At 36.5% G+C, this 27009-nt stretch overlaps 1 protein-coding gene across 2 annotated transcripts in view; it reads right to left on the bottom strand.

Annotated features, from left to right (window-relative positions):
* The window catches only part of LAMA2 (laminin, alpha 2), a 489259-nt gene that overhangs the window by 79413 nt on the left and 382837 nt on the right, over positions 1-27009 (bottom strand). For both annotated transcript variants that reach the window (XM_004673842.1, XM_004673843.1), the window contains exons 35-41: positions 22949-23060; positions 17135-17297; positions 15535-15745; positions 10300-10416; positions 9463-9626; positions 7987-8125; positions 77-179 (exon numbers count right to left, since the gene is read on the bottom strand). In XM_004673842.1, coding sequence (XP_004673899.1) covers positions 77-179; positions 7987-8125; positions 9463-9626; positions 10300-10416; positions 15535-15745; positions 17135-17297; positions 22949-23060 — 1009 coding nt within the window. The remainder of the gene's footprint in view (positions 1-76; positions 180-7986; positions 8126-9462; positions 9627-10299; positions 10417-15534; positions 15746-17134; positions 17298-22948; positions 23061-27009) is intronic.

Raw genomic sequence — 27009 nt, 5'->3', positions numbered from 1 at the left:
CGTTGTGTGAGAAAATATCCTACCAATTACAACTATAGTAAACATGAAAATAATTATAGAGAGAGGTCACACTTACCTTTCACGTTATTTGCTAACTTCTTGGCTTCATTAAGAATCCCAAAGCTTTTCTGAAGAGACACTTTGGCATCCTCCTTCAATAAGCCCTGAGGACCTGTTGCCTGTGAATAGAAAAGATGTCACCTTTTTAAAACCATGGAATTATGGAGAAGAGATATCCAGTCTGCAGTATTATTTGGGCTACAGATTTAGAATTATTAATTATCACCACATATCATTAATTAATTTGTTTGTTGGAGAGGAAGGTGTGGAGAAAAACCTTTAGGAATCCCAACATTTAAGTAACAGGTGGAGAAAGTGGGCATGGCAAGGTAATTGAGGCTCCAGTGAGAATAAGGAGAAACCAGGAGAGACATTACAGAAATCAAAAGAGACAGAGCACGGAGACTGGCATTCTTGCCAAGACACAACTGGTCAGTTGAATCAACTGTTCTGAGGCAGTCAAGCAAATGAAGAACTAAATGCATCTCCTGACTTCATCCCTAAACACATTCCACATGAACTGTGGGGAAGGTGGGGTAGCATTTCCTGGCGCCCAGATGTTGAAATGAGAAAGAACATTGCTCCTGTTATAAAAGGCATTTCAGGGCCTTCCCTGGTGGCACAGTAGGTTAAAGTGCAGTACTGCAAGCTGGCCGCATCTATCTCAGTGCGAGTTTGAGCCCTGGCCCAGAGGTGACCCACATGGCGCGGCAGGCCTCTCCTGACCCGCCCACTGCACCCCTCAGCAGTGGACTTCATCAATCTGCCTGTTCTCCTCCCCACTCTGTCATTGGTGAATCATCTCACCACCTCTGACCTGTATCCCCAGTTCTGTATGCATAAATAAATCTTAAAAAAATAATAAAGGTATTATGGCAAAAGAAAATCTTCTAAATGACAACCTGAGTCATAATCATCTGTTAGCAGAGATGTATTAAGAGGTGACATTAGAATGCCTGAATATAGAGTGATATTGGAGTGCCTGAATATTTATTTTAATAGTGGTTGCTCCTCAGCAATCATTATATTATATATTTACACCAAATGATACATTAAATAGGTTCTTATATGTAAAATTTAAAATACAAATGTATTTCAGGGTGCATGATAGCTGAATAATGCTAAATTTTACTCTTGAGATTATAAATCTGAACTCAGGTTATTCCATAGCTCTCTTTAAAGACACATTTAGCGGCAACAATTTTTTAATCAGTTATATTATTTGAACATTAAACTAAGAACAATTATAGAACTTATTGTTGAGGTAAAGTTTATTTTAAGGTGATAATACTAGTTGTCTTAATTTAAATATTCTATTGTACAACAGAACAGATTTGTTATATAAGGATATATTGGAAACACCTACACAAATAATAAAGGGAAACTAGGCATGTATTACTAGTAGGTGCAAAAAGCCATTGCACAATGCTGGAAAATTATTCTCAGTGTCTGAGAACACAGAAATCCTTAATCCCAGTTTCATTTGGAGATGACAGTAAAATGATATATGTCATTTATCTTGAAAATAGTGTCACTATAAATGGCACAAATTAAGCATACATTCCTTAAAACATAAAATTCAATTTTGCTGTTGTTTTTGGTGAAGTATTGTGAAAATCTCTTGTCCAGCTATCCATTGTGTTATTTGTTCTTAATGAGCTTTGGAAAATATTTCTGCATAAACGGTATACAAATATTTTATCAGCTATGTAATTTGAGAATATATTCCTCTAGTTTATAGCTTATCCTGGCACATTTCTGGAATTGATTTGTTATAACATTATAAAGATGTTTCATTAATGTTCATGAGGAATATTGGTCTCTAATGTTCATCAGAATAGTAAGTTCTTCAGAAGTTACTATTTCTTCCATAAATGTTCATTGGAGTTAACTGGTGAGATCATTTGTAACTCACTGTGTGTGTCTTGTACAAATCCATTTCTTTAATTAATATAGGGCTATGCCAGCTATCTGTGAGTTATGGTAGCTTGTGACTTTCAAGAAATTTGTCTGTTTCATCCAAATTTGTATCATAAAGTTTGCACTTTACTGTCTACAAAAGTCGTAGTGATTTCACGCCTTTTATTCTTGATGTTTATGACTTTCCAAATTTTTCTGATTAGTCTGGATGACTAGAAATTTACTGATCTTCTATTGCATCCTTAAAACTTCATCCAGCAACATTATCGGGATGACTGAACTCCATCTGATGAGACTTTCCTGCTGCTAATTTCTTATCTTCCTATATTTATGAATATTGCACTATTTTGTTTATAAGCATTTTATCTTTTTCTGTTTTTCAGGAAGCTAGTGGCTTCTTCCTGAATCCTTATTCATTCATCCCTTGCTTAAATATGTGATAGGTGATATATATGATTGTGTACAAGATATAGTAGCTACAAGGCAAGGGAACAGGACATTTTGATGTGTAGAAGGAGGAACAAATATTTCAACTGCATAGGAAAGTAGAGTTTATGAAAGACATTGTGGAAAAGTAAGCCTGGTAGGTACATTGGAGTAATTTCAGGAAAGTTTGAATATTAGACTGAAGGAACTGGGCAGTAAACAATGTGGAGTCATTGCAAGTTTCAGAGTTGGAGTGTATATCAGAGTCAGTCCAGGATGATAAATTAAGCAGTTGTGTGTGAGGAAAAGGAGTCATCAATTGTCCACTGTAAGAGTGCAGGCCAAAGGAAAGAGAGTCGGAATCTCAGGCAGGCAGTGACAATGAGAGGATTGGATTCAAAAGATATGGGGAAAAAGGAAGGTCTCCATGCAAGAGGCACTCCAAAATATTAAAGCGAAGATTTGATGACATACAGCTGTCAGTTATAAACAGTATACCAACAATCCAGATTTAAAAGACACAGCTTTCATATGATAATAGGATGGAAAACACTAGCATGTTATGGATGAAGAGAATTGCTTCAGCCCAGTGGAATCTGGAAAGCTCCTCCCCATCACTGCTTAGTAAGTTACTGAAGCACATCAATAATATCAGGACAGGTGATGAAACAGCATTTTCCAAGCTAATTATACTTTATCCATATTCATAAGTATCACGTCTGAGTTTCTGAGCTGTGTCTACAGCATATGTGAAATATAAATAAGATTCTTAGAATTGCAAGATACTTTAATTCTTGCTTTTTAGCGACTGTAATTTTATAAATAATAACTTCTTTTTGGAGTGTGTGCAGGTGTATGTATAAATAAGTCATACACATTTTTAATTTTATAAAAAAGTATCTATTTTATGTAGGTTGTTACATACACATATGTTGTATGTATTATATTGCATGTAGGTTGCTACATACATACATACGTACATATGTTGTGTGTATTATATTGTATGTAGGTTGCTACATATTTTTATTAATAATCAGTTATACAAAATTGAGACAATTGAGATATTATTATGAAAAGGAAAGATACAGGGAAAAAAGAAACCATAAAGTCCATAAAGATTTATAGAGGACTTGGCACTTAGTCGACTTTTAATACCCGTTTTTTTTTTTTTTCTTTCTTCCATCTGTTGTTAAGTAGTCACAGCAACTCTTGTTAAAACATCATGACATTAATAGAGAAATAAATTGACTGACTTACTCAACAATAAAAAAATATATCTGTTATGTACCAGAGTAAGCTTTGATTATTCAAAAACAGAAAGACTATTCCTTCCCTAGAAGAAATGTAGTAAAGTGGAGAGTTAAGCAAAAATATTTCTTAAAAAAATGATCACTGCCTTTGTGGAGCACAGAATATTTGTGTCTTTGGTTACTGGAGGAGGATCTAGTTGAAGGAAAAGTGAAGGTGAGAGCTGAATTAAGTTTATCAGACTAGTAAACTTCACTCCAGTGATTTTTCTATTTAAATAAGCAAGCTTAAAAGATGCTGTTTATATTACATTTTATATTTTATACTTGTTATTTTTGTAAATGTTCCTCAAATAACTTATTAGAGATACATTTTCTGAATTCATCACAAGAGTGGCTCTATGGAGAAATGCATAATATTTTTTGTTTGTTTTTGAAAGAAATTAGAAAGTAAAAATTTATCAGCTTGGTTTATAACATTCCATTACTTCTTCAAACAGAAATTTATTTTAGAAGACAGGTCTTGAACACTTCCAAAGAGGACAATGTGCCAACATAAAATATAACCTAGATGATTTTAAATCTAAAATCTTTTAAATAAACTGTTCAAAATGTGCAGTGATATATATCAAGGTTGGTGAAAAGCTGCAAAGTATTTATGTAAAGTATATATCAGAAGAAATTTCTATTTCAGTATGTTAGACTGCTGCTAAAAATCAGAAGTTTCTTGCTATAATAAAAGAAGTTTTCAGAAGAAGTGGCAGAATTTGGTCTTACATACATCTGAAAAGATAATTTTTTGAGAACTTTGGAAAATTTTGCATGTGATATAAAGTAGTATATTAAGCTACAAAATGGGTAAAAAGAACCCATTTGTGCAAAACTAATTGTTCTAGTAAAGAGATGGGTAGATAAATGACATAAACATGATTACTTGTGATTAAGTACATTTTATACTCTCCCTTTTTGCTTGTATGTATTTCATATTTTTATGTAAGGAACACAAAATATTTTTGTAATAATTAAAAAGATCATATACAATTTAAAAAATGAATGATCAGACATTGATTTTAAAGCTATTTAATATAACCTATATCTTAAAACTACAATAATATTAAAATATTGATGTCTATATTTTTTATGGTTTTAGGTCTTATATCCAACTCTTTGATCCACTTTTGAGCTGATTTTTGTTTATGGCATTAGGTATTAGTGTAGTTTCATTCTTTTGCATGTAGCTGAAGCAATGAATCAAAAAATAACCAGGAAACAACCTAAAAATATGGCCTTGTTCAGAGTGTTGCTGATAGGCTAGTTCCAGGCACCATATCACATGTGCTAGGTTGAGAGATGGATTAGACAGGTGCCTGTGGAAGGCTGAAAATGACACACACAAAGAGGGTGTAAGGATGAAAGAAAAATTCCCCAAATGGCTTACGAAAATGTAGAATTTTTAACTGAATTTTCAACTTGATGAGAACACCAAAAAAAGACAATCAAAAGGGGTTTTTAAAATATATAGCCAAGTAAATTCATGTTTTCACCAACTGCAGCATGGCAGCCATTGCTCCAGCACCCAGGGGTGTTGCTGGCTTGCTGCAATGAATCAGGGACTGGAGAAGATGTTGGAAGTAGGAGACTGGATTTCTCTTTTTAAGATTTATTTATTTATGCATACAGAGCTGGGGTACAGGCCAGAGTAGCAAGGGTGGTGAGAGGATTCACCTAAGACTGTGGGGAGCAGAACAGGCGGATCAACGAAGTACACTGCGAGGGGAGCAGCGGGGGGGTCAGGAGAGGTCGGCTGCATCATAGGGGTCACCTTTGGGCGGGGGATAGAACTTGCACTGAAGCGGCTGCGGCTAGCCTGCAGTGCTAAGCCCTTACCATTGGGCCACCAGGGAGGGCTGGAGACTGGATTTTGAATAAAGACCAGGAGGAAGTGTTCACTGAGCTGGACAACACTGCTTGAAGGCCTGAAGTTTTCTTTCTAGCCAGTGTCCAGAATCAAGCCCACATGGCAATTTTACCTCTTGAATAACATTACTATCTCCAAAAATCAGTTCCAACTTTAATTACATGGTAGCATCATCTCAAAGAGTTTTTGTGTTGTTGACTGATGACACAAACTCTTAATTTTTTAAAAATGTAGACCCTAATTTTTAAAATATGTTTAATGCTTGTTGTTCATAAAATAGAATTTTTTTTCTCTACTTCCAATGGATTTTTAAAAGTCATTGACTCAAATGAGTCAAGAGGAACATTATTATCACACACAGATTTAGTGTTTTTCCATGTCACCTAGATTCTTACTGGCTTTTATATTTGCTACTACATGAATATCAATTCTTAAATAAATTGCTGAATTGTTGATGAAAAGGACATGCCCACTAGTTTTACTGGTAAATTCAATAATCATATCAATTATGGATTTGTACCATGTTATTAGTAATGCTTTAGTAGTACAAAATTTAAATTCAGTGCTTGTAGATATTCATAAATCAAAATTACTTGGATGACTTCTAAGTAATGGCTGAGCAGAATAAAATACAAGGTATATGTGGGTAAATGTTTACAGCCTGACTGACACCATATATTATTGGACCTTTTGAAGGCAATATGCACTCTGTCAATATTTGCACTGTCCTTTTATGTAAGAAATAAAAACTTCAAAATGACTGGGCAAGTATTCTTTATGTATTTTGGTTCATCCAATTACACAAAACAAATATTAAATAAGATAGACTGAAGAGAACACATGACCACATTTCTAAATAAATACTTATTAGAAATGCTTTGATATTTCATTATACTATTGCAAAATTCAGTGTTTAACTCTCTGACTTATTGACTAGAACAGTGATGTCAAAAGAGTGAGGTTACTATAAGAACCCTAAAACTAACAGAAAAGAAATTGTTAGGAATAATAATAATAATAAAGGAAGAAATAATAAAGGGGGAAATACAGTAAAAAATAAATTATATAGATAAAAGTTGGAAAGCATTTTTATCAGCATAACAAATGAAAAAATGAATCTCATTGGCTTGAGATAGGTAAGACTTTCAATCTTTATTACTCTATACATTTCATAATGCTCTTTAGACATTAAATACCTAAATATATAGTTAAAAATTAAATTCAGTGCTCAGGAATACGGTGATGGCACATTGGTAAACTGGTGGTGGGAAGTCCACAGGGATTACAACTGAGATTAAAAATATACAAAATGGGGGCCCTCCCTGGTGGCGCAGCGGGTTAAAGCACCACACTAAGAAGCTAAAGCCACCGCCGCATGAGTTCGATGTACTTAACCGATCTGCCCGTTCTGTTCCCCACTCTGTCTCTGGTGAAGCCTCTCACCCTCCGCACCTCTGGCCTGTATAAATAAATAAATCTTTAAAAAAAAATATATATATATATACAAAATGAAGAATGATGTAATATATATGTTAAAAATTTAAATATGAGGTCATGTCTAATACTTCATAAAAATCAGTGGCTCATGAGTACATATTATGAGCATTATATGCATCAATGAAGCATAAAATTGATCTTATTTAATAAAAGTTTGCATATTAAATAAGATAAAAAGTATCTGGATTCTATATTTACTATAAGACTTAAGTCAAAAGTGGGACCAGAATTAACTACAAAATATTTCTTGAAAGCATAGTGTGTATTATTGTAGTTGACCTCAATACATAATTTGATTTGCTAATCTGAAGTAGGAGTGATGCATTTCTCTACCCAGAGTGTTATGTTTGATTGTGTTTCTCTTCTGAGTTGTTGATAAAAACCTACTAGGCACCTGCAATAATGGCTAGACCTTAATCAGTACTGGTAATTAGCTAGCTGCTGGCTGAGAAAGAGTGCTGCTATGATTTCAGTAGGTTAAGAGTTGACAATGGGCCCTTCCTTCCTGGTGGCACAATGAGTTAAAGCTCAGCACTACAAAGCTGCCTGCAGCTGTTTCAGCTTGAGTTCGATCCCCAGCCAGAGAACTGACTTACATGACACAGCAGACCTCTCCTATCTCGCCCGCTGCTCCTCTCAGCAATGCACTTCTTTAGTGTGTCTGTTCTGCTCCCCACTCTGTCTCTGGTGAAATATCTCACCACTATTGCACCCCCACCTCTGGCCTGTACCCCAGTTCTATATGCATTAAAAAAAAATTGACAATGGGTACATTTAAAAGGGGCTCTTGAAAATGATTCCAAAAAAATGTTCTATTTCCTAGGATTTCCTAGAATCCATTTAACTTTGAGAAATTTAGTTTAGGTACTTATTTAAATTGACTTCCACTCTGTGCACATAACATTATTGATCACTTACCAGTTTTGTAGCTTCATGTGCAACACCTTTAGCTTCCCTAGAAATTTTCTCAGCTTCATCAATATAGTCCTTAATATTGCTATAAGCTTTGAAGGCTGCTGTGGCATTGAAGGAGATGTTTTTAGCTTCATCAAGGATCCTGTTGGGATCATCCAAAGAAAGAACATCAGAGTGTTGGGTACTCAAATATAACAATTGATTAAGGTGAATGTAACTATGATAATTCCAAATCATGGCGAGGCATCTACTTACTTGATGATATTGTATATTCAAATTAAATTCATATTTTTAAATAATTCAGATATGAAATACTAGCAATGTACTTTTAAATACCCATAATATCTGAAAGTGTCTGCAACCATGCACACCATGCTAATGTGAGTAGCAAGGTGATCCTTGAGGCCATTTGTACAGCACACTGCAGGTTTGGAGCCTTGCACCATACTAGTGGAATAAATTTCACAAAATCTCTAAGGTGAATGCACTTCCTAGATAAGAATAAATGAATCTCAGTAGGTTAAAGAGCTTGTCTCAGGTCACAGGACCAACACAGTGCTAATTTAGGGCTTAGACTTCTCTTTTAAACTCCAGGGGAAAACTACATAATATTCTGTGAAATGTCAGCTCGCTATAACTAGGCTTTTTCGGTGGGCCTGCTGACTTGTCGCTTACTGCTCCATCTTCTGCTTCATGAAAAACTGGCAAATGTTGTAAAATGGACTGTGAGTGAATTATGCTCAGGGACATCAAACATTAATATTTTCCTTTGTATTGGTGCATATTAAGCATTGGAAAGTAATCTTATGTGAATCCTATATTAAATACAGGTTTATTCAGGCAAATTATTCTTGGGGTTCATAGCATCTATGTTTATTATCAATTCCAAAATTATAAGGAAGCACACCGATTATATTTAGAAAGTTGGTTCCAGCTCTCATCACTCGCCTGTCCTTCCTCTGACCCATATCAAAAACCTAGTTACAGTGAACCATTTTTTCACACAGAATATGCTGTGTCTAGATTTAAAAAAGAAAAACAACTACAGGCTATGTATGGGGCAACATTTTCAAAAGCCACCCTTTAAAAACCTAAATAGTTTTGATTTACTGAAAATAAAAAATACCTGAAATTTGAAGTCAAATGTGTGTTTATGCATTATTATATAAAATGCTAATAAGACAACTACTGTGTTCTGTAATAAAGAACAGTGAATATTTTTTCCAAGTGTAGCTGAGGGCTATGTTCACCCCCTACTAAGTCATGGCGAATCCACTTTTAACTTCGACTTTTGATGCTACTCCAGTAGAGCTTTGCTCAGACCCTCCTAATTAGGCTCATTCACAGAAAGGCTACATCGCTCATATGTTCATAATTACAGAAATCAAGATTTGAAAGCAATTATCTACCATTTCTGTGAGTCAAAACTTTTGGACATGCGTCAAAATACATAGACATTTCCAAAAGCAAATGCCATACCCGTCAAGCACAGCCGATGAGTCATTCAACTGAGCCGCGTGGCGCTCGGCCTGGGACACCTTCTCAGCAAGATTCTTGTCCTTTATTTTTTGGTAGAGGTCATCTATTTTATCTTTAAGCTCCTCAGACATGGGAGGCATTTTCTTTTGAATGTCTTCCACATACTGATTTGCAGAGAAGAGAATGCATTTTAAATAAGGAAAGCCAAATTTCCACTTGTTTACTACTTTATGACATACATTTATACACCCTTAGCTTTTTAAGAAACTTCAATCTTACTAACATAGCGAAACAAAACAAAATCAAAAACAGAGAATAAAAGCTGTTATTTACTGAAAGTATTAGGAAATATGGGAAGTCAATTTACGTCAACAAGAACCTGACTTTCATGTTAATAAAATGCTATTTGCTAGGTATACATGCATAAATGAACACTAGCATTTTGTAGACCATTTGCAATTGTATTAACTTTTATCATTGTGTTTACTGCGCTAGACAGTAGGTTAAAAGTTTGACTGTAGGTTTACATTTTTCCTTTAAATAATGTTATATGAATACTACTAGGAAGAAGAAATGGCCTTATTACTGCAAAGTAAAACAATGGTGTGTAGTAGTATATGAGTACCTCACTCAAATACTGATACTAACAGGAAGAACAATGGGCATTTGTAACTGCTACTATTAGGGGGGTATAGTAATAATAAAATAATGGAAAACAGTCCTATATTCAACAGGAAAAAACATTATTTGCCTGTATTGAGTTTTCTCATTGGTTCCTGTTCCTGAGTATTTATGTCACTACCTTCCTCAAAACTTTGGATTTTATCAAATACTCACATCTATGACTGAGCTGATTTCATTTGCAAGACGATTGGCTTCATCAAGTATGTCATTGCCTTCTTTTAAAGTGTTCTCAATTTGTCGTTTGCCACTTTCAACGGCCTCCTTCTTTTTCTGTAGTAAAGTAAGAACACAGTAGAATACTTTTTGGACAAAACTACCCAACTCTGTATTTTGACTTCTCTGAGCAATATGAACAAATGCTTCACAAGCAAGGCACTTCATGTTGACAATGGGGCTGGATGAGAACGATATAAATACCCAGACATCCCTCCAAGAATTAAATGTCTGTCTGGAAGGAGAGAGGAAAGACAAAATCTGCAAGCTGGGGCCTCCCTGGTGATGCAGAGGTTAAAGTCTCAGTACTGTCAAGCTATCTCCAGCCACGGGGGCCTGAGTTAGACCTCAGCCAGGGAGGTGACCCACACAACTCAGCAGACCGCTCCTGTCTTGCCTGTTGCTCCCTTAAGCAGTGTATTTCAGTCATTTCACCTGTTCTGTTCACAACTGCCCCAGTTCCTTGCTCTTCTTCTTCCTCCAGTCAGGGCTCCTGATCACTTCCTGGCCTTCTATTTAAAACAGTTCATCCTCTTGCCAATTATTTTTCCACATATTAAAGCACCATGATTAAAAACTAGATCTAGGCAATAGCTTTCCTGGGTTGGGATCCCCGCTCTACTCCAAGAAGCCCAGGACTGAGTTTCCTATAAAATGCTTAGTTGAAGTGTGACCCATTAACCAGCAGCATTGGCAACACCTGGAAATATATTAGAACTGCACAACCTCAAAGCCTTTTTAGGAACCATCATCTCAAAATCTGCATTTTATAAATAACTTTCTGTTATTGAAATGAACAATAAAATTAGAGAATTAACTTAGAGGACTCCCTGGCACACAGTAGACGTGATGTAATTGTTAACTATTATAATTATATAATTTTGTTTTTCTTAGCATTTCTTTGGATTATGTTCGGGTGGGGGGCACATAAGCTACAGAAACACAAATAAAATTTTAATTCTTTGTGTATAACTTGAACCATACTGATAGTTCCCCCCACCACCCCAAGTATGCCACAAGAGTAATTATTAAGTGATTCTGTTTGGATACCAAGGTAGATTATATTTCTATTTTATCTTCTAATTAGATCTTAATTCATTCTAGAGATCTATAAATTTAACATTTTTTTTTTTTTTTGCGAAGGCCACAGTGTGCTTATGGATGCATTAAGAATCTGCAAAAACCGATTTCCTTTCTATTCTTTGTCCAACAACTTATTCCACTTTCTTGGCAATCCTTCCTTCTGCCGAGTTATAATGGGAGATCTGGGGACAGACTGTTCAATAAATGTCCCCTGCTTAGCTGAACTGCTCATCTTCTCTTCGCTCATCATCAGCTCACAGTTCCTCTGCCTTCTCTCCAGTGCTGGGAATGCCCTTCTCACCCTGTGCCATTCTAGGGGGCTGCACTCAAAGCTTTCTATGATCAGACTCTAAATGCCATTTCCAGAATCATTTTCTGGGACAGACTTTTGTGGAGCTGATGAACACACTTTATAGCTCTCTTTGACATTTCCTAAGATCACCTTACCCTTTCAGAGTTCTGTGTTTGCGCTCATGCTGCTTCTTCATTTCTATCAATCCTTAAATTTCTAATACGATGATATCACTCTGTGAATTTTTTTGCTGACTCTCCCAGGCCATATGAATCACAATATTACATAGTGAATTATTAAAATATCTAGCTTCTATGAGGATATAACATCTGTGGTATCAGGAACCATTCTTATTCAAATTAAGCACTCTGGTTACCAACTGCACCTTGGGATGGTATGTGTCCATGTGCTCTGTATCCCAGTCTATTTTCCTAGTCTTGTATTTTCCAATATAAATCCAGTTCTTCTGCTTACATGAATGTTTCATAAATTCCTCAAAATGTAATATTAATCCATGACTCTAATATTTCAGTTACTTCCAATAGCTTTCAGGATTAAAAAAAAGATAGTAATTCCTTTATAATTCAAAGTCTAGGGTCTGCATTGTCTCTGATTGTCTCTTCTCCATTTTTTAACTGAAGTTTTGTTGCAATTTCATGAGACCACTGAAATTTTAAAAGATCTTATCTAATTTTTCTTGTTACACTGACATATGTTTTTCACTCTTTCTGGAACAGTCTTTCTCTTCTACTTTTTTAAACAATTGTGTGTCTAGTAATTGTCTGAACTTTTTAAAGTAATAACTATATCCCACCCATTTAAAAACAGAACACCTTTGAGTTGGGTCTGAATCATATCACCTTTGTTCTGGGCACAGAAGGCATTTATTTAAAACACAGCTTATTTTTTCTTTTATATATTTTTTTACATTACTCTTCACTCTGTACATTTTTTCTTCTCAGTTGTAATCCCCATGGACTTCCCACCACCACTTCACCCACGTGCCATCACCACAGTGTCCCTTGCGCTCTTCAGTTGTTAGTGTTCGTTTTTACTATATTATAATTATTATCCTGATCCCATTCACTCCCTCTATGTGTGAAATTATTGGTATTTTTCTTTTTCTTTTTGGCGTATTTCACTAAGCATTATCTTTTCCAGTTCCATCCAGGTTGCCGCAATTAGCATGGATTTAGCTTTCCATTGAAAACACAGCTTATTTTTCAATCAAATAAATACATGTATCAGTTGATCTTCAAACTATATGCATATCAGATTAACCCAGGGAAACTCTTAGAATTTGAACATTGGGGTTCCACCCCATTCAGCAAGCTCACACATTGAGTGAATGCCTATGGAACCATGGGCTTGCTGGACAAATTCTCCAGGTAAATCTTTTTTAAGTCAATTTAGCTCCAACTGGGGTAATCAACTTTATCAGCTGATAAATATCTGAAATACCCTGTTTTTTACACATGCTAAGTTAGTCAGTTTATCAATTTTCTCCAGTAAATTTTTGACAAGTCTTTAGTTAAGCATGGCATATAAAATGGAAAATACATAAGGGAGCACATAGCACTTTCCTACTGATTGTGAGAGCAGAGACTTCGCCATGTCACCTAAGAACAATGGCTCCTGGTTTTAAACATCTCTAAAAGAAAGGGCTGTTGAAAGCACCATTTGCTACTGGGCCATTATAACTCTTGTTGAAATACTTCCCAAAAGCTTATTATGCTTTCTACACTGGTCATTTTAATTTTTTAATTTCTTAAAGCATTGCCATAAAATAAAGGGGTGCATCTCTGGGTGAGGTAGCCATTGGGGTGTCATGGAACAGGATGGAGCATGCTGGAGTCTAGGGTGTGAAGGGGGCCCAGCAACCTTTTTCACAAGACGATGTTTTTTCTTTAATATTTTCCGTACTTCCAACTTGATTGTTATATATATATGTACATATAGAGATGAAGTGAGCTTCCCCATTCTTTTATCAAAATGACAAGGCTAACTCCAGAAAGCTGGTGGGAGGGGGGCAAAAAATAGCTTGAAAAGCTTATTTGTCCTCTTATTCAGCCAAAGGAACATGTAAAGGAATAAGGAAATTTTAAAAATCTAGAACTGTTTTATTCAACTTTCATCCCACCAACATTTTTTTTTGACACCATAATAATATATGCCTGAGAATGTTCAGTTATAGTTGAAGGTGAAATGATATGTTGGCAGGGATATAGGTCTGCTGCTGTTTTCAGGTCTGTTGGGGTGAAGTGCTTTGAAAACAGCAAAGCTAACTTTGTCCCTGGGGAGAAAATTGTTTTATTACCAAAACAGGTTTGTGGCAGTATGTCTGGGGAATTTACTTTTGTGGAGCAAAGAAAAGAGAGAAGGGAGAGAGGGGTGGATTTATACAGTAGAAGACAAAACTTCAGATGTAATAGTGAATGTGGTTTACTGTCATTTGTGGCTCATTTAGTAGATCACAGGGAGTCATAGAAAGTTTTTGACCATGGGGGTGATGTGATTGGAGTTGGCAGTTTGTAGACCAATAATTCAGAAAGAGACTCTTTAAATGGAAGTAAGACATTGTCAGTGAGATAACATGGAATTATGTGCTGTAGATGCTGTGATGATGACTTAACAACAATGAAAGAGAGAGAGAAAAAGAGAAGGAGGAGGAGGAGGTTGAGAAGGAAGAATAAGAGGAGGAAGAGTGATACTAGAAAAAAAGAGAGAAAAGAAGGAAGGAATATGAAGGGAGGGAAGAAAAAAGGGAGGTGGGAGTCTATTTTTAGTTCTAGCTTCCTTTCCTATTGAACCAATCTATCTTCTAAAAACAAATCTAGTTTCTAAAAATAGCCAGCTTCATCAGCAGTCTGAAAAAGGCAGAGACTATCATTTTTGAGAAGTATCATCTCTATATGAGTAATAGAAGGGGAAAATACTCAACCTTGATCTATTTATGTTAGTCCATTTTAAAATAGAAAGCATTGCAAAGAAAAGACAACTAAAATCTACCCATGCTCTGGTGTCCAGTGGCCCTTTCTCACATGCCAGATTCCAGGAAAAAGCATTTGGTGCTTCTGGGGTATGCCAATCAGGTGTCTAAACCATGGTACTTGGATGAGGTTGGGTGAACTTTTTAGGGAGATAATCAGATTTAAAGATACCCTAGATTTTCTTTATTATAAGCACTTGTGCAGATAGAGAACAGAGGCTTAGACTTGGATTGACTTGCCCAAGCTTATATTTGTAGTTAGTTGTATAGCTGTCATTAAGATCAAGATCTCCTAACCTACAACAAACAAAGAACTCTATAGTATAACACTGTCCTTCAGAATCTTCCACAGTTTGAGCAGTCTGAATTTTATTTAAACTTAAGAGTTTAAGGAATCGTTCCCTGCCAGCTTCATTGAAATCTTGGTGAGTGGCTCTCCCTAGCTGCACAACAGATTAGGACACAGCACTGCAAGATGTCTACAGCCACTTCAGTGTGAGTTTGATCCCCAGCCCCAGAGGTGACCCACAAAGCAGACCTCTCCTGTCTTACCCGATGCTCCCCTCAGCAGTGTACTTCGTAGATGTGCCTGCTCTGCTCCCCATTCTGTCTCTGGTGAATTCTCTCTGCCCCTCTCCCCCACCTCCCCCAACTCTGTATACAACTCCAGTCCTTGTATGCATAAATAAATATGTATTTAAAAAAGAAAAAAAAAAAAAGAAATCTTGGGAAATCTTGGTGAATGTGCCCCAGTTAATCTCAACCCCTCTGCAGGCCTCCAGAGTCAGATGAACGAGCTTCTAGAACTCACCTCCAAAGCAGTCATGTTATTCTGGTTTGCAGTGGATAAGCGATTAGCTTCTCTGATCTTGTTTGTGGCTTCTCTCAACAGGTCCTGAGCATCATCGACTTTGTCTTTGTAGTCTGCCAATTTCTCCCGGAGAGCCTTTTCCATTTCCTCATTTTTCCCCCGGGATTCTCCAAACAGCTTCTTCACTTTCTTCAGAAGGCCTTCTGCAGCTCTACAAACACCCCCAGCCCCACAACAGATAATAAGCCTGTGCTACTGCCTCAGAATGTATTGGTATTAAATGGTGGCACAAAGAAACACTTACATAAAAGGAATGGAAAGATGCCAGCATTAAAGGGAAGATAAGAACACATTCAAAGTAGGTTCACAATGTGCTAAACCAAGTTGAAAATGGGTATGTGAAAAGTGGCAAGACTACTTATAATTAAAGCACAAAAATCCAAATATAAAGTTTATTAATAATATAACATTTTCAATTGAAAAGAGTCTCATTATTCTCATAATCTGACTGATGAAATAAATGAGTTTTACGATTGAGTTCACACACCAATAGAAAAAAAAAAAAAGACTCCAGATTTATCACTGTGAGGTATTTTCTCAGAACTTTGCATGATAGGTATGAATATTGATATGTTTGGTTAGGAACCGTGAACAGCATTCTGTGTTATTGCCATGTGAATATAATATAGTTTAATCTATTTTTCTGTTCCTTCTAACTGATTTGGGTGTTTCCTGCATTTAACTCAGCAGTTTTCCTAAAGTGATAATATCTGAATCCTTAAGTAAAACTAAATAACTGAAGAACAGCAGTTCTCAACCTGGCATGTATAATAACCCTCTGAAGTTCTTGTCAAAACAGATTGTCAGACCCTGTACCCAGAATTTATGCTTTAGGAGCAAGGGGGTAAGTTTAATAATTTGTGTATCTGACAAGTTCTCAGATTTTGCTCATGTTGCCATATTATTTAAGTTGTAGTAACAAATCACTTTGAAGTGAGTTGACAATAAGTGTGAAAATATACATCTTTTTATCAAGTAGGTGGAGCCAGTGTTTATTAGAATTAGTAAAACCACCATTACTATTCCAGCCTTATTTCCCAACCCTTATTTAAATTCCCAACCCTTATTTCAAAGCATTAAGCATTTGGTATTTGCTATCTCTTCTACTCAGCATTTCCTAAGATGACAAAATGTATAGAATGATCTAATAAATTCATAACTTTATCCAAAGATGCTTTTATTAAAACAAAAAAAAACTATTAAAGCAAAAATACCCCATTATTAAAACAAAAAGCAAAATGTATTTATTAGACAAATTATTGTTGGTAGTTTAAACACCCTCATATGAGTGATTAATAAAGAAAATCCATTTGTTTAATTATAGATGGGCAGCACCTGAAATAATCATTTACTCGATTATTTGTATATATTCAAAAACAAGCTTTTTGTCCATTTTAGAGCAAGATAAAATAGAACTAAGAAAATGAAACATAAACAGTAGACAAAGTATTTTCTACTGTGTGTGGTAGAAAATTAAAAAATGTAAATAATATTTTGAAAGCTCAAGCTATCAAATGAAAACAAAAAATAATCTACTCACACCAACTCATCTTCAGCAACTTCCTTTTGTGTATCAAATATTTTCCTCCTCAGTTCTGCCATCATCTGATCAATTTCTTTCTGAAGCTCTTGCAAATTTCTCTCAAAGGCCTTGTCTTGAATTCCTAGAGTTTCATTTAGTTTTACAGCTTTTTCATTTACACCTGCGGGGGGTAAAACAAATTTTGCAAATTAGTAAACAACAATACCACATGCAAAAATGGTACTTAGCATCTGCTTTCCCCCCAAAACTCCAAACTAAATGTAGTTTGCCATGGATGTCCCTGCTGGAATATAGAGAAGCAGTTAATGCAACAATCCATAACAAACAGAGGACTTTGACATATTTCTTCATATTATATTTCTTTGCGTGAGGCAGTAATAAAATCACCGTGTTTGTACCTGAAAAGGAAGAAATACAAATAAGAAGTGACTCAGACCCTCTTTGGGTAAGAGGTAAATGAGACATGTAGCATATCATGTGGAAGTTGAAAACAAAAGGTCTACATTAGTCACAGTCACACTTAGTCAACTTAAGAATACACAGCATAGAAGTACTGTAAGTGACACAATTTCTGAAAATGAACCCGACTTTGCACTTCCACACAGTTTTGTGTTCAATTTTTTTTTTTTAAAGGAAAGAAGAAAGGAGCACTGGAGTGGGGAACAGGGAGATACATCAGGACTCAAAGATTCCTCCCAGCAATAACATTAATCCTAAAAATGTGTTTATAACGGATTAAGTGGGGTTGCATGCTGCACTGTTTTGAAATTTTGGATTCCCCAGGTGATGTGGGAATTCTACAGATGACATCAATCCTGCCAAGAATCTGTTCTATAGGTGATATTCTCAGCAAGATTTCATTTGAAAAAATAATTTGATGTCAAATAAATTTTTGAAAAACTGATCAACTGAAAAATGTGTGCATTCCTACCATTTATTTCACACCAACTTGCCCTGAAGTGTGTTGTATGAAGCATCAATGCAGTGACCTGAAGGAAGATGTTTTCTCAAACTTCTTTGAGAGGCTCACTGAGCCCCCATTTCTATTATAGAATATACTCCGATGAGAGGTCTGAGTTGGCTGAAAGTCATTTTCTATCATTTAAAATATCTAAAGCCCTTTCTAAGACATAAAGAACCCTAACAATTAACTTCTACTCTTGGGCAAGTTTTCCTAATTAGAACTTGTCAGAGTTGTTCCTAGGATTTGAGCATAGCTCCCAAAACAGGTGCACAAATTCAGGCCAAGCTGAGCAGTCACAGGCAGGGGTGTGTGGGACAAGGCGGGTTAGTAGAGTGGTTCTGAAATGGGGTCCCCAAATGAGCATCCTCAACATCATCTGTGAACTTATTAGAAAATTAGAGCTTTAGCTCCCTCCCACCATGGACCTGGTGGGTCAGAAATTCTGGGAATCGGTCCAGCATCTTTCTTTAACAAGCCCTCCAAGAACTTCTGATATGCACCAGAGTTTGAAGATCACTGGGTTGGTAGGAGAAATTGTTTCAAATTCTCACTCAACCTTTTCTCTTTATTTTATTTTTTTAAAGATTTATTTATTTATGCGTACAGAACTGGGATACAAGCCAGAGGTGCAGGGGCGGTGAGAGGATTCACCAGAGATAGAGTGGGAAGCAGAACAGGCAGACTGATGAAGTGCACTGCTGAGTGGAGCAGTGGGCAGGTCAGGAGAGGTCTGCTGCGCCATGTGGGTCAGCCCCCATGTGGGTCAATCTTCCTGGCTGGAAATTGAACTCTGCCGAAGCAGATGCTGCTAGCTTTGCAGAAAGGTGCTTTAACCTGTTGCACCACCAGGGAGGGCCCTCTCACTCTACCTTTTCTAAAATGAATCATTCTACTCTCTTTACAAAGCATGTCTTTGTTGGAAAGTTTCTGCAGCTTAACCCTTTATGCTTAATAACTGTAGTTAAATTTGCAGGACAACAGGAACCAGTATCCACTGAACTCACTACCAACATTTCTTAATGATAGGGTAAACCCCATTTCCAGTTGGCCATAGGCTTATGTTTTGTTTTCTTGTATGAAATGAGTTTTGATTTGATGTACTTTTTGACCTTTGATCCAATTCACATCCTGCTCTAGGTCTTATCAGGAAGAGAGGGAAGAGTAGTGAAGCCTCACCACACTCTCATGTCCTAAGAGCAAAGACAAACTTCTACAGATGAGAATTGAGTGGCAAAAGGATGACAATAGAGAAAGAAAAGGCACAGGTGGGCCCTCCCTAAGTACCTCCCTGGTGGTACAAGGGTAAAAATGCAGCACTATGAAGTGATCCACAGCTACCGCAGCACCAGTTCCATCCCAGGCCAGGGAGCTGACCCACATGGCGCAGCAGACCTCTCCTGTCTCACCCACTGCTCCCCTCAGCAGTGTATTTCAGCAGATCCACCTGTTCTGCTCCCCACTCTGTCTCTGTTTGCTCCCCACTCTGTCTCACTCCCACAACTCTGGCAATTCTTGTGGCATAAATAAATAAATCTTTTTTTTTTTAAAGGCAAGCATGAGTATCTTCTGCAATGCATCCTTTTCTTTAAAGCAAAAGCTAATCAACTAAGAAAAATTATTAAGGTATACAAAAACTGCGTCAGCAAAGTGATACTGTATTAAAACATCATTTTAATAAAGGTCTGATTGCTCCACTGCTTCTGTATTTGCTTCTTTGAGTATTTTTAAAGTAAAGGTGAATGTTAGTTAGTCTTTTACCCAAAGATATGGACTATCACTTTAGGATGCTTTCAACAATATTGAAAGTAATTGTCACATAAATGTGTCTTTTCAATTCACTTACCATTTATTTCTACTTTATTTCAAAGGGAATTTAAAGTAATTTTAAAATATCGTTAAAACAAGATAAAATTAACATGAAATGAGATACGGCTAGAGATAAAAACAATTAAGGTAAACCAGGGGAAGCATCACTGGACAGAAAGGCATGTCATAATGTTCAATGCAGTGGATCATAAATCTAGTTCTAAAAAAATCATAATAGCCAAAAAAAAAAAATCATAATAGCCAAGCCAGGGGTAGTTAAAAGGGGAGTTGCTTCAGAGGGCCACAGTATCTTTTTTTTTTTTTTTTTAAGATTTATCTATTCATACAGAACGGGGTACAGGCCAGAGATGCGGAGGGTGAGAAGATTCACTAGGGACAGAGCGGGGAGCAGAACAGGCGGGTCAGGAGAGGTCTGCCGCGCCATGTGGTCTCCTCCGGGGCAGGCGGGAATCAAACTCATGCAGAAGTGGCTTAAGCTTCTTAGTGCTGTGCTTTAACCTGCTGTGCCACCAAGGAGGGCCGCAACACACACAGTATCTTGACAGAAAAATAAATTCATTCCTCAGGAGAAGCAAAACCTTTTCACAGTGTATGGGAAAGGCGTCTCTTGATGGGAGTAAACTTGTCATGAATGGTAAATACTACTATGACCTGAAAAACAGGAAAGCAGCGTGTCTAGCATTTATTTAGCACCATTTTAAGTCCAAATTCATCCTCGTGGTTTATATATGTTCACTCATTAATTCTACTAGTGAACAGAGCAAAGTATAATATTTTGGTGGTGATCTGGTGGGAGTTAAAGTACAGTAGACTTTAAAAATTATACTCACATAAGACTACCTAACATTTATAGAAGTTAATTATATGTGAGTAGCCATGAATTAAAAGCGAGATGGAGGAGAAAGGAATTCCATGTATTTAAAGATAAAACTGAAACAGAAAAAGACCATCTTGATGCTTTTTCCACAGCAATTTATCAGAAATAAAATCTAAAAGTGCTAACATTATCTCCAATTATTATATTTTTGAATGAAAAAGGGGCTATCAACTTAAAGACTTTCGGTGAGATACTTTGTCTTTTTTTTTTTTTAGATTTATTTTATTTATTTATGCATACAAGAGCTGGGGTTTAGACCAGAGGCGGGGGTGCAGGCAGTGAGAAGATTTACCAGACACAGAGTGGGGAGCAGTGCAGGTGGGCCTACTGCGATACACAGCTGAGGGGAGCAGTGGGTGAGACAGGAGAGATGCCGCACCATGTGGGTCAGCTCCCTAGCAGGGACTAAATCTCTGGTGTGGCTGCAGACAGCTTCACAGTGCTGAGGAAATCACTTGCGCCACGAGGGGTCCCTCTGGTTTTGTTTGTAATTCTCTACACTGCCAAGATTTGTAGTTCACACACAACTGAGGATTTAGTTAATGATGACATATTCACACTTAAATTTTAATGTCATTTTGACAAACCGATTAATTCTCCCCAATTTCTCTCACGAAGGACTGTCACTACCATCTTATGTGAGACCTGCTGGAGGAGGACAAAAGTGTTTGATTCAGGTACAGGATAACAACTATTCCACATAGCTTAGTGTGACTTAAAACAAAAAAAGATGGCCCATCTGTACAGACACACCAGATCACTGGACCTAAGGACACATTTGATGAAACATAACCCTTTTCGCTGAGGGATAAATGGTGGATGATGAGCAAAACCTGGGTTAAATATCTCTACTCTGCCCCCTGCTGGTGCCCTTATTCAGTGCACAGAACGGGTGGTAAAAGCTGGTGTGTCAAGGAGAAAGCAGTACTGGTTACAGATCCATTCAAAATATTAGATTTACTCTTGTGCAACGGTAGATGATTAAAATATCATGGATTTTGAACGTTTCAGACTGAGGTGGAAGGGAAAGGAAAGTTCCTTGAGGATTATTACTAATGCATTATTACTAATGCCCTAATGTTAGGGAGAGTGAAAATGGTCGGCTCACAATGGGATTTTTGGAGACTCGGGTGGTCATTTTCAAAGAGCATTAATGAAAAATAAAACCAGAAAAAGCACAACAGCTTCATGTAGCAAGGAAATGATTAAGCTGAGATTTTTATGGTAGGAGTAATTCATGCTTCAGATTCTGACATGCTTTGCCTCAGATTAAATTTGCTTCTTGCCGGAGGAAAGGTTTGGGGGTTTCTGTGTCAGCCTGTGATTACTAAAAACTATCCATCAGGATCTTCCTTGAAGTTTATGTTATGCCCTGTTTTATTTGGCTGTATTACAAAGCAAAATATCTAAGATAGATAATAATGTAGAACAATAAAATGTTTTCTTTTTCAAAAGTAAAAAGAAACTCACAAACCTTTATCCAACTTTCTAAACATGCACTGTTTTTATAGATTGATAGAGGCTTAAGAACTGATTTGTGTGCATGTTATCTGTTCTCTTTAAGTTTCTTAATCTGGGCCTTTGCTCTTTAAATGGTATCTACTTTGATTTTCAATCAGATGGGTAGATGCCAAGAACTAACTCCTCAAAGAATTGTGAATTAAATGCAATATAGCTTCTGGTAGGCACAACCAAATCCCAAGCAACAGATGTTCATTAAAAACCAGTACCAATTATTTTAAAAGCCATTTTGAGAAATTAAATTGCTGCTTTAATGTGCTGAGTTAAATGATAAAATTAGCTTTTGCAAAAATTAAAATTTTTAAATTATTTTGAAAACAAACAATAGCAAAGCACAAGTTGCCTGTTAGTTATTTAATCATAGCAATCGCTGCTCAGGACTTGGCACCTTCCTGAAGGAATGCATTCAATTGCCTACTATTCTCCACTCACAATTACTAATCCACTGTCGTCACTCATTTAACATTTTAGGTTGTAGATCCATAGCAGATAAGGGCCTTGATTATCTTGATCAAAATACTTTTTTAAAATCCAAGCCTCAAATTTAGGAATGTCAATTCATACTCGAGAAATTCCAGTCCTGTTGGGAGAAATAATGATCAAATTGTGACTTTCATAATACCTTCTGCATCCTGAGCAAGCTCCTTCATGAATTTTCCTAAAGAGTCTGCTCTCTTGTTTGTCCTCTCAGCATCCTGTCCAGTCTGCTCGCCATCTGCCGTCACTTTGGTAGCCTGATGATCCAAAGTCAGAAAAGCATAATTAATAGAGATGATAAAGCTGCCATTAGATAAGCACCTACTGGCTACATTTTCTTTCTAATATTACTTTGAACCAAAGGCAATCGATGAATTATTGATCAAGTATACTGGAAATGATACCCTGTGCTCAAGTACACAATTAAACTTTATTACTTCTTCCATTAAATAGAAATCAGAAAGCTGTTCTTAGTCTTTTAAAAATGCCCTTTTCATACAATGACACAGAAGAAGTGAGAAAGTCTATTTTTGAAATATCTTTAAGGTACCGTTGCCAAGTCTTCAAATGGATTCCTCAGCTTCCACACATTGTGGTTTTCTCTATATTTTATTTACTGAGAAGTATGGAATATAGCAATGGCAATGATCTCTTAAATGAAGCACAGCAGTCTGTCTCAATAAGCTTGATCTTATAGATTTGGTTCAGAGCAATACATTAATTAAAAAAAAATAAGAAAGCAGAAATATTTAGCTATGAAATAGTAAATGCTTGTTTTATAAAACACTCTAAAGATGTCAGTAAGACATTATGGAAGAATAAATGCTACGTTTTCCAATATAACATAACCAGAAATGATGGCTATTAATCACAGAACCGTATATCATTGTCAACAAAAATAAGACAGAACTCTCAACAGCCTACTTCCTCGGTGTCCTCAAGTAGACTAACCGTGATTCACATTGAAAATACTATTGGACACAACAAAATCTATTTGATGTGTTCGTAGTTAAGATACACCACACTTAGTCAAATAAAATTGGCATGTCTAATGAAAGTTTCTTTAAAAGCATTATAGTTTGACCATTTTGAAATAGATTTATACTTCTTTTTTTTGTGTGCATGTATATACTGGTAAATATGACTTCTTTTTCACTGAAAAGAGTAATAACCTACAACAAATACTCAAAGCATCACGAACTGCTTCAGTATGATTTCAAAGAGGGCCAAATTGGTGGAATAACGATAGTCTGTAATCTTATTCCAGGGCACTTGCATTCTAGATGTGCCTAGAGAATCTAATTTTTTATACATAAGTGAATTTTAAGTAGAATTTAAAATAGACTACATGTCTGACTAGCACAGAACATAGTAAAAGATGCTTTAGGAGTTGTACTGCATTTTGTGATTTCCCAGGGGCAGCAGAGACTTAATCCATGAAAAATTCCACATTTTTTGCATAGAAGGTACAATATGACATCCAATTAGTATCATCTTGTTTTTCAACCTACAAGTGTCCCCATCACAATTGAAAAAATATAATAACATATTGGGTGTTTTAAAAAATCTTCCCTACAGCTTGTAGGATATATACACAATGGATTTGGAGAGTGATAACGCATTAGAATGTTCTAGATTAACTTTTCTAAACTATTCATTATAGAATTATTTTTATTTTTATATTTGAGGCTCAGATCTGTCAGTTAACTGTTTACATAGGGATGCTACACACACACACACATCACTCTCACATATATAATTTCTTTAAATGTTGCTTTTGAATTACTAAAGTCAACTGTTCAAGATACTGGTCTCTCTCAACTGCTCTAGTTTTTAATTTGGATTTGACTGTCTCTATGATAACATTCTTATTTTCACATATCCTAGTGCTTAATGAAGGACTTGATCTACCTTATGGCTGTTTTACAAAGCCTTTCTGTAAGAATTAATGTACCACTGCCACTAGTATCTTCCTATACAGAAAATACATATTATGATTTGAACTTAAATTTTACTTCTTGCTTTATAATGTCAATATTGCAAAAAGAAAATAATTTACATTAATATTACCACTATCAAACTTACCATTTCTTGTTAAGAACTAAAAGCATATAATTTTTTTTTAATGCATGCTACTACACTTTCCCTTTTACATCTGGATAATTGTGATAGCATTCACTCTTTGACTTCTACTGACCTAATTAATTTATACAGTAACGTGTAAGTGCCATTATTAGCAAACATTTGACTCTTAGTACTGACTATATGAAAACTTCAGCATTAAGACAACAATAATTCTGTATGCCCCAAGATAAGAGTTAAAAAGGTCATCAGAAGACCCTAGGCAATCGACCACCCTACTTCCTCGTGGAGTGTGAAATATGCCCATTCTTCCCTACTCAGGCCTTCTTTATTCTGTTGTCCTTGCCTGGATGAGCTTATCCTCAACATTTTTAGTAACTGAACCTTTGTTATCTCTGAACATTCCTTTAATAACATTCCCTTTTTAGTGTGGCTCTCCCAGACACCTGTTCATGCTGTCACACTTCCTGCAGCAGGACATTTCCTTTCTGTCATCTGCATTTTAGAATCACTGATTTATGTGTTGGCCTACCTTTTACTGACTGTCTCCTAGATTAACAGATAAGGTCTATGTGGGTAGAAAATTGGTCTGCTTTGCTCATCACTTTATATCCAACTCCTGATATGATGCCTAATTTACAGAAAATATTGAATGAAAGTTGTTAACTATATGATTAAACAACAAATTTCCAAATTAATCTTGCCAATTTTAATACCATCCCCATTGCCTACCCTGCTTTGAATAGTCGCAGGAAAAGCTTTTGTTCATACTGTAGTTCCTTAACTCCTTTCCACTAAGCCACAATAATTCCAGCCTTTGGGATTCAGGTCTAATCCTACCTACTCTGTGGTACTATCTCCTAGAATATTTTAGCAAATGCTCTGCTGGCTTAGATTTTCAAAAGCAACTATCATTACCACCATTCAGGAGAATAATGTGCGATTGATTTGCACAGTGTTTTCTTCTATCTGTCTAATCACCATCTTTGGAGGCTGGGGCTGTCTTAACTCTTTATTCCTCAGAGTTCCAGGCATGGTGCTGGCTAATTGTAGGGGGTCAAAGATGTTCGGTGATTGGCTGATACGATGATAATTAAACCAACTATCCTTTTGAAGTTCTAAAGCCTGCTGGAGGAAATAATCTCTCTCCATATGCCTCCCCAGTACCATTCAAAGTGGCCATATGCCTGGTGTTACACTTGCCAATGAAGGTGGACAGCTGGGTAGTTTTCTGGGTGTTTTTCTGAGTCTCATAGGAAACTGCTGCTCAAGAGCTGCAGCTGAGAGCTTAGGAAAAGAGCCAGGGCTCAGAGCCTCCAGTCCCAAGCACACTGCATCCCGGTCACCAGCCTCATTGCATTCAAAACCAGCCTGCAATTACACACCAAGTATAGTACTGGTGGGGCAGAGAGGGGAATGGGGGTGGGCAGAAATCTTTGAGGTTCCCAGCAGTTTGCTAAAGAAGAAAATGTCCTTCTCTTAGCATAGCAAGAAGAGGTCTCTACTTGGCTCTGCCTTCCAAGCAAGAAGGGAGTGTGAGGTTCCTGGAAGGCAAAGGCTTTGACTCCTGGTATGGGCACTCTAAACGATGGGGGTACAGGCAGGGCTGGACACAGACAGATAGGGGTGCTCAGAGGGTCTTACAGCACTCTTGTGTCTCATCTAGGATTCTTGCTGTTAGAAATTTGTGGAGGGTATGAGAACAATTTTTACACAGTTGAAAATGAAGGCATGGTGAGGTTAAGTAATTTTTCTGAACACACACACACACACACGTAGGATTTTAACAAAGCACCAATTTTACCTCTCACAGATTCTTATTCTTTCTGCACCAATTGTCAATTGATATTGGTTGATGTTCAGGAAGAGTAGGAAAATAGTTAGAACCAGTTGAGCATTCTGATGAGAGAGGGGATGCTGTGCTGTCTGATGTGGTATTTAAAATGTGTAAGGTTTGGGTTTTAGCAAATTAACATACTTTAAAACCCACATCAAAATGTAGTATAGATATTTTTTTTTTTTTTGAAACTGTGTCTCATTACACAATAATTGAGTTGAAGAGCCATCCTTGTCCAAACCTCCCAGGGGAGCCTCCATAAAAGAAACCTGTGGCCCTCCCTGGTG

This window comes from Condylura cristata, unplaced genomic scaffold (assembly GCF_000260355.1).
Source record: "Condylura cristata isolate star-nosed mole 26May11 unplaced genomic scaffold, ConCri1.0 scaffold00001, whole genome shotgun sequence".
Classification (NCBI taxonomy): Eukaryota; Metazoa; Chordata; class Mammalia; order Eulipotyphla; family Talpidae; genus Condylura; species Condylura cristata.
This window is presented reverse-complemented; position numbering and strand designations above follow the sequence as displayed.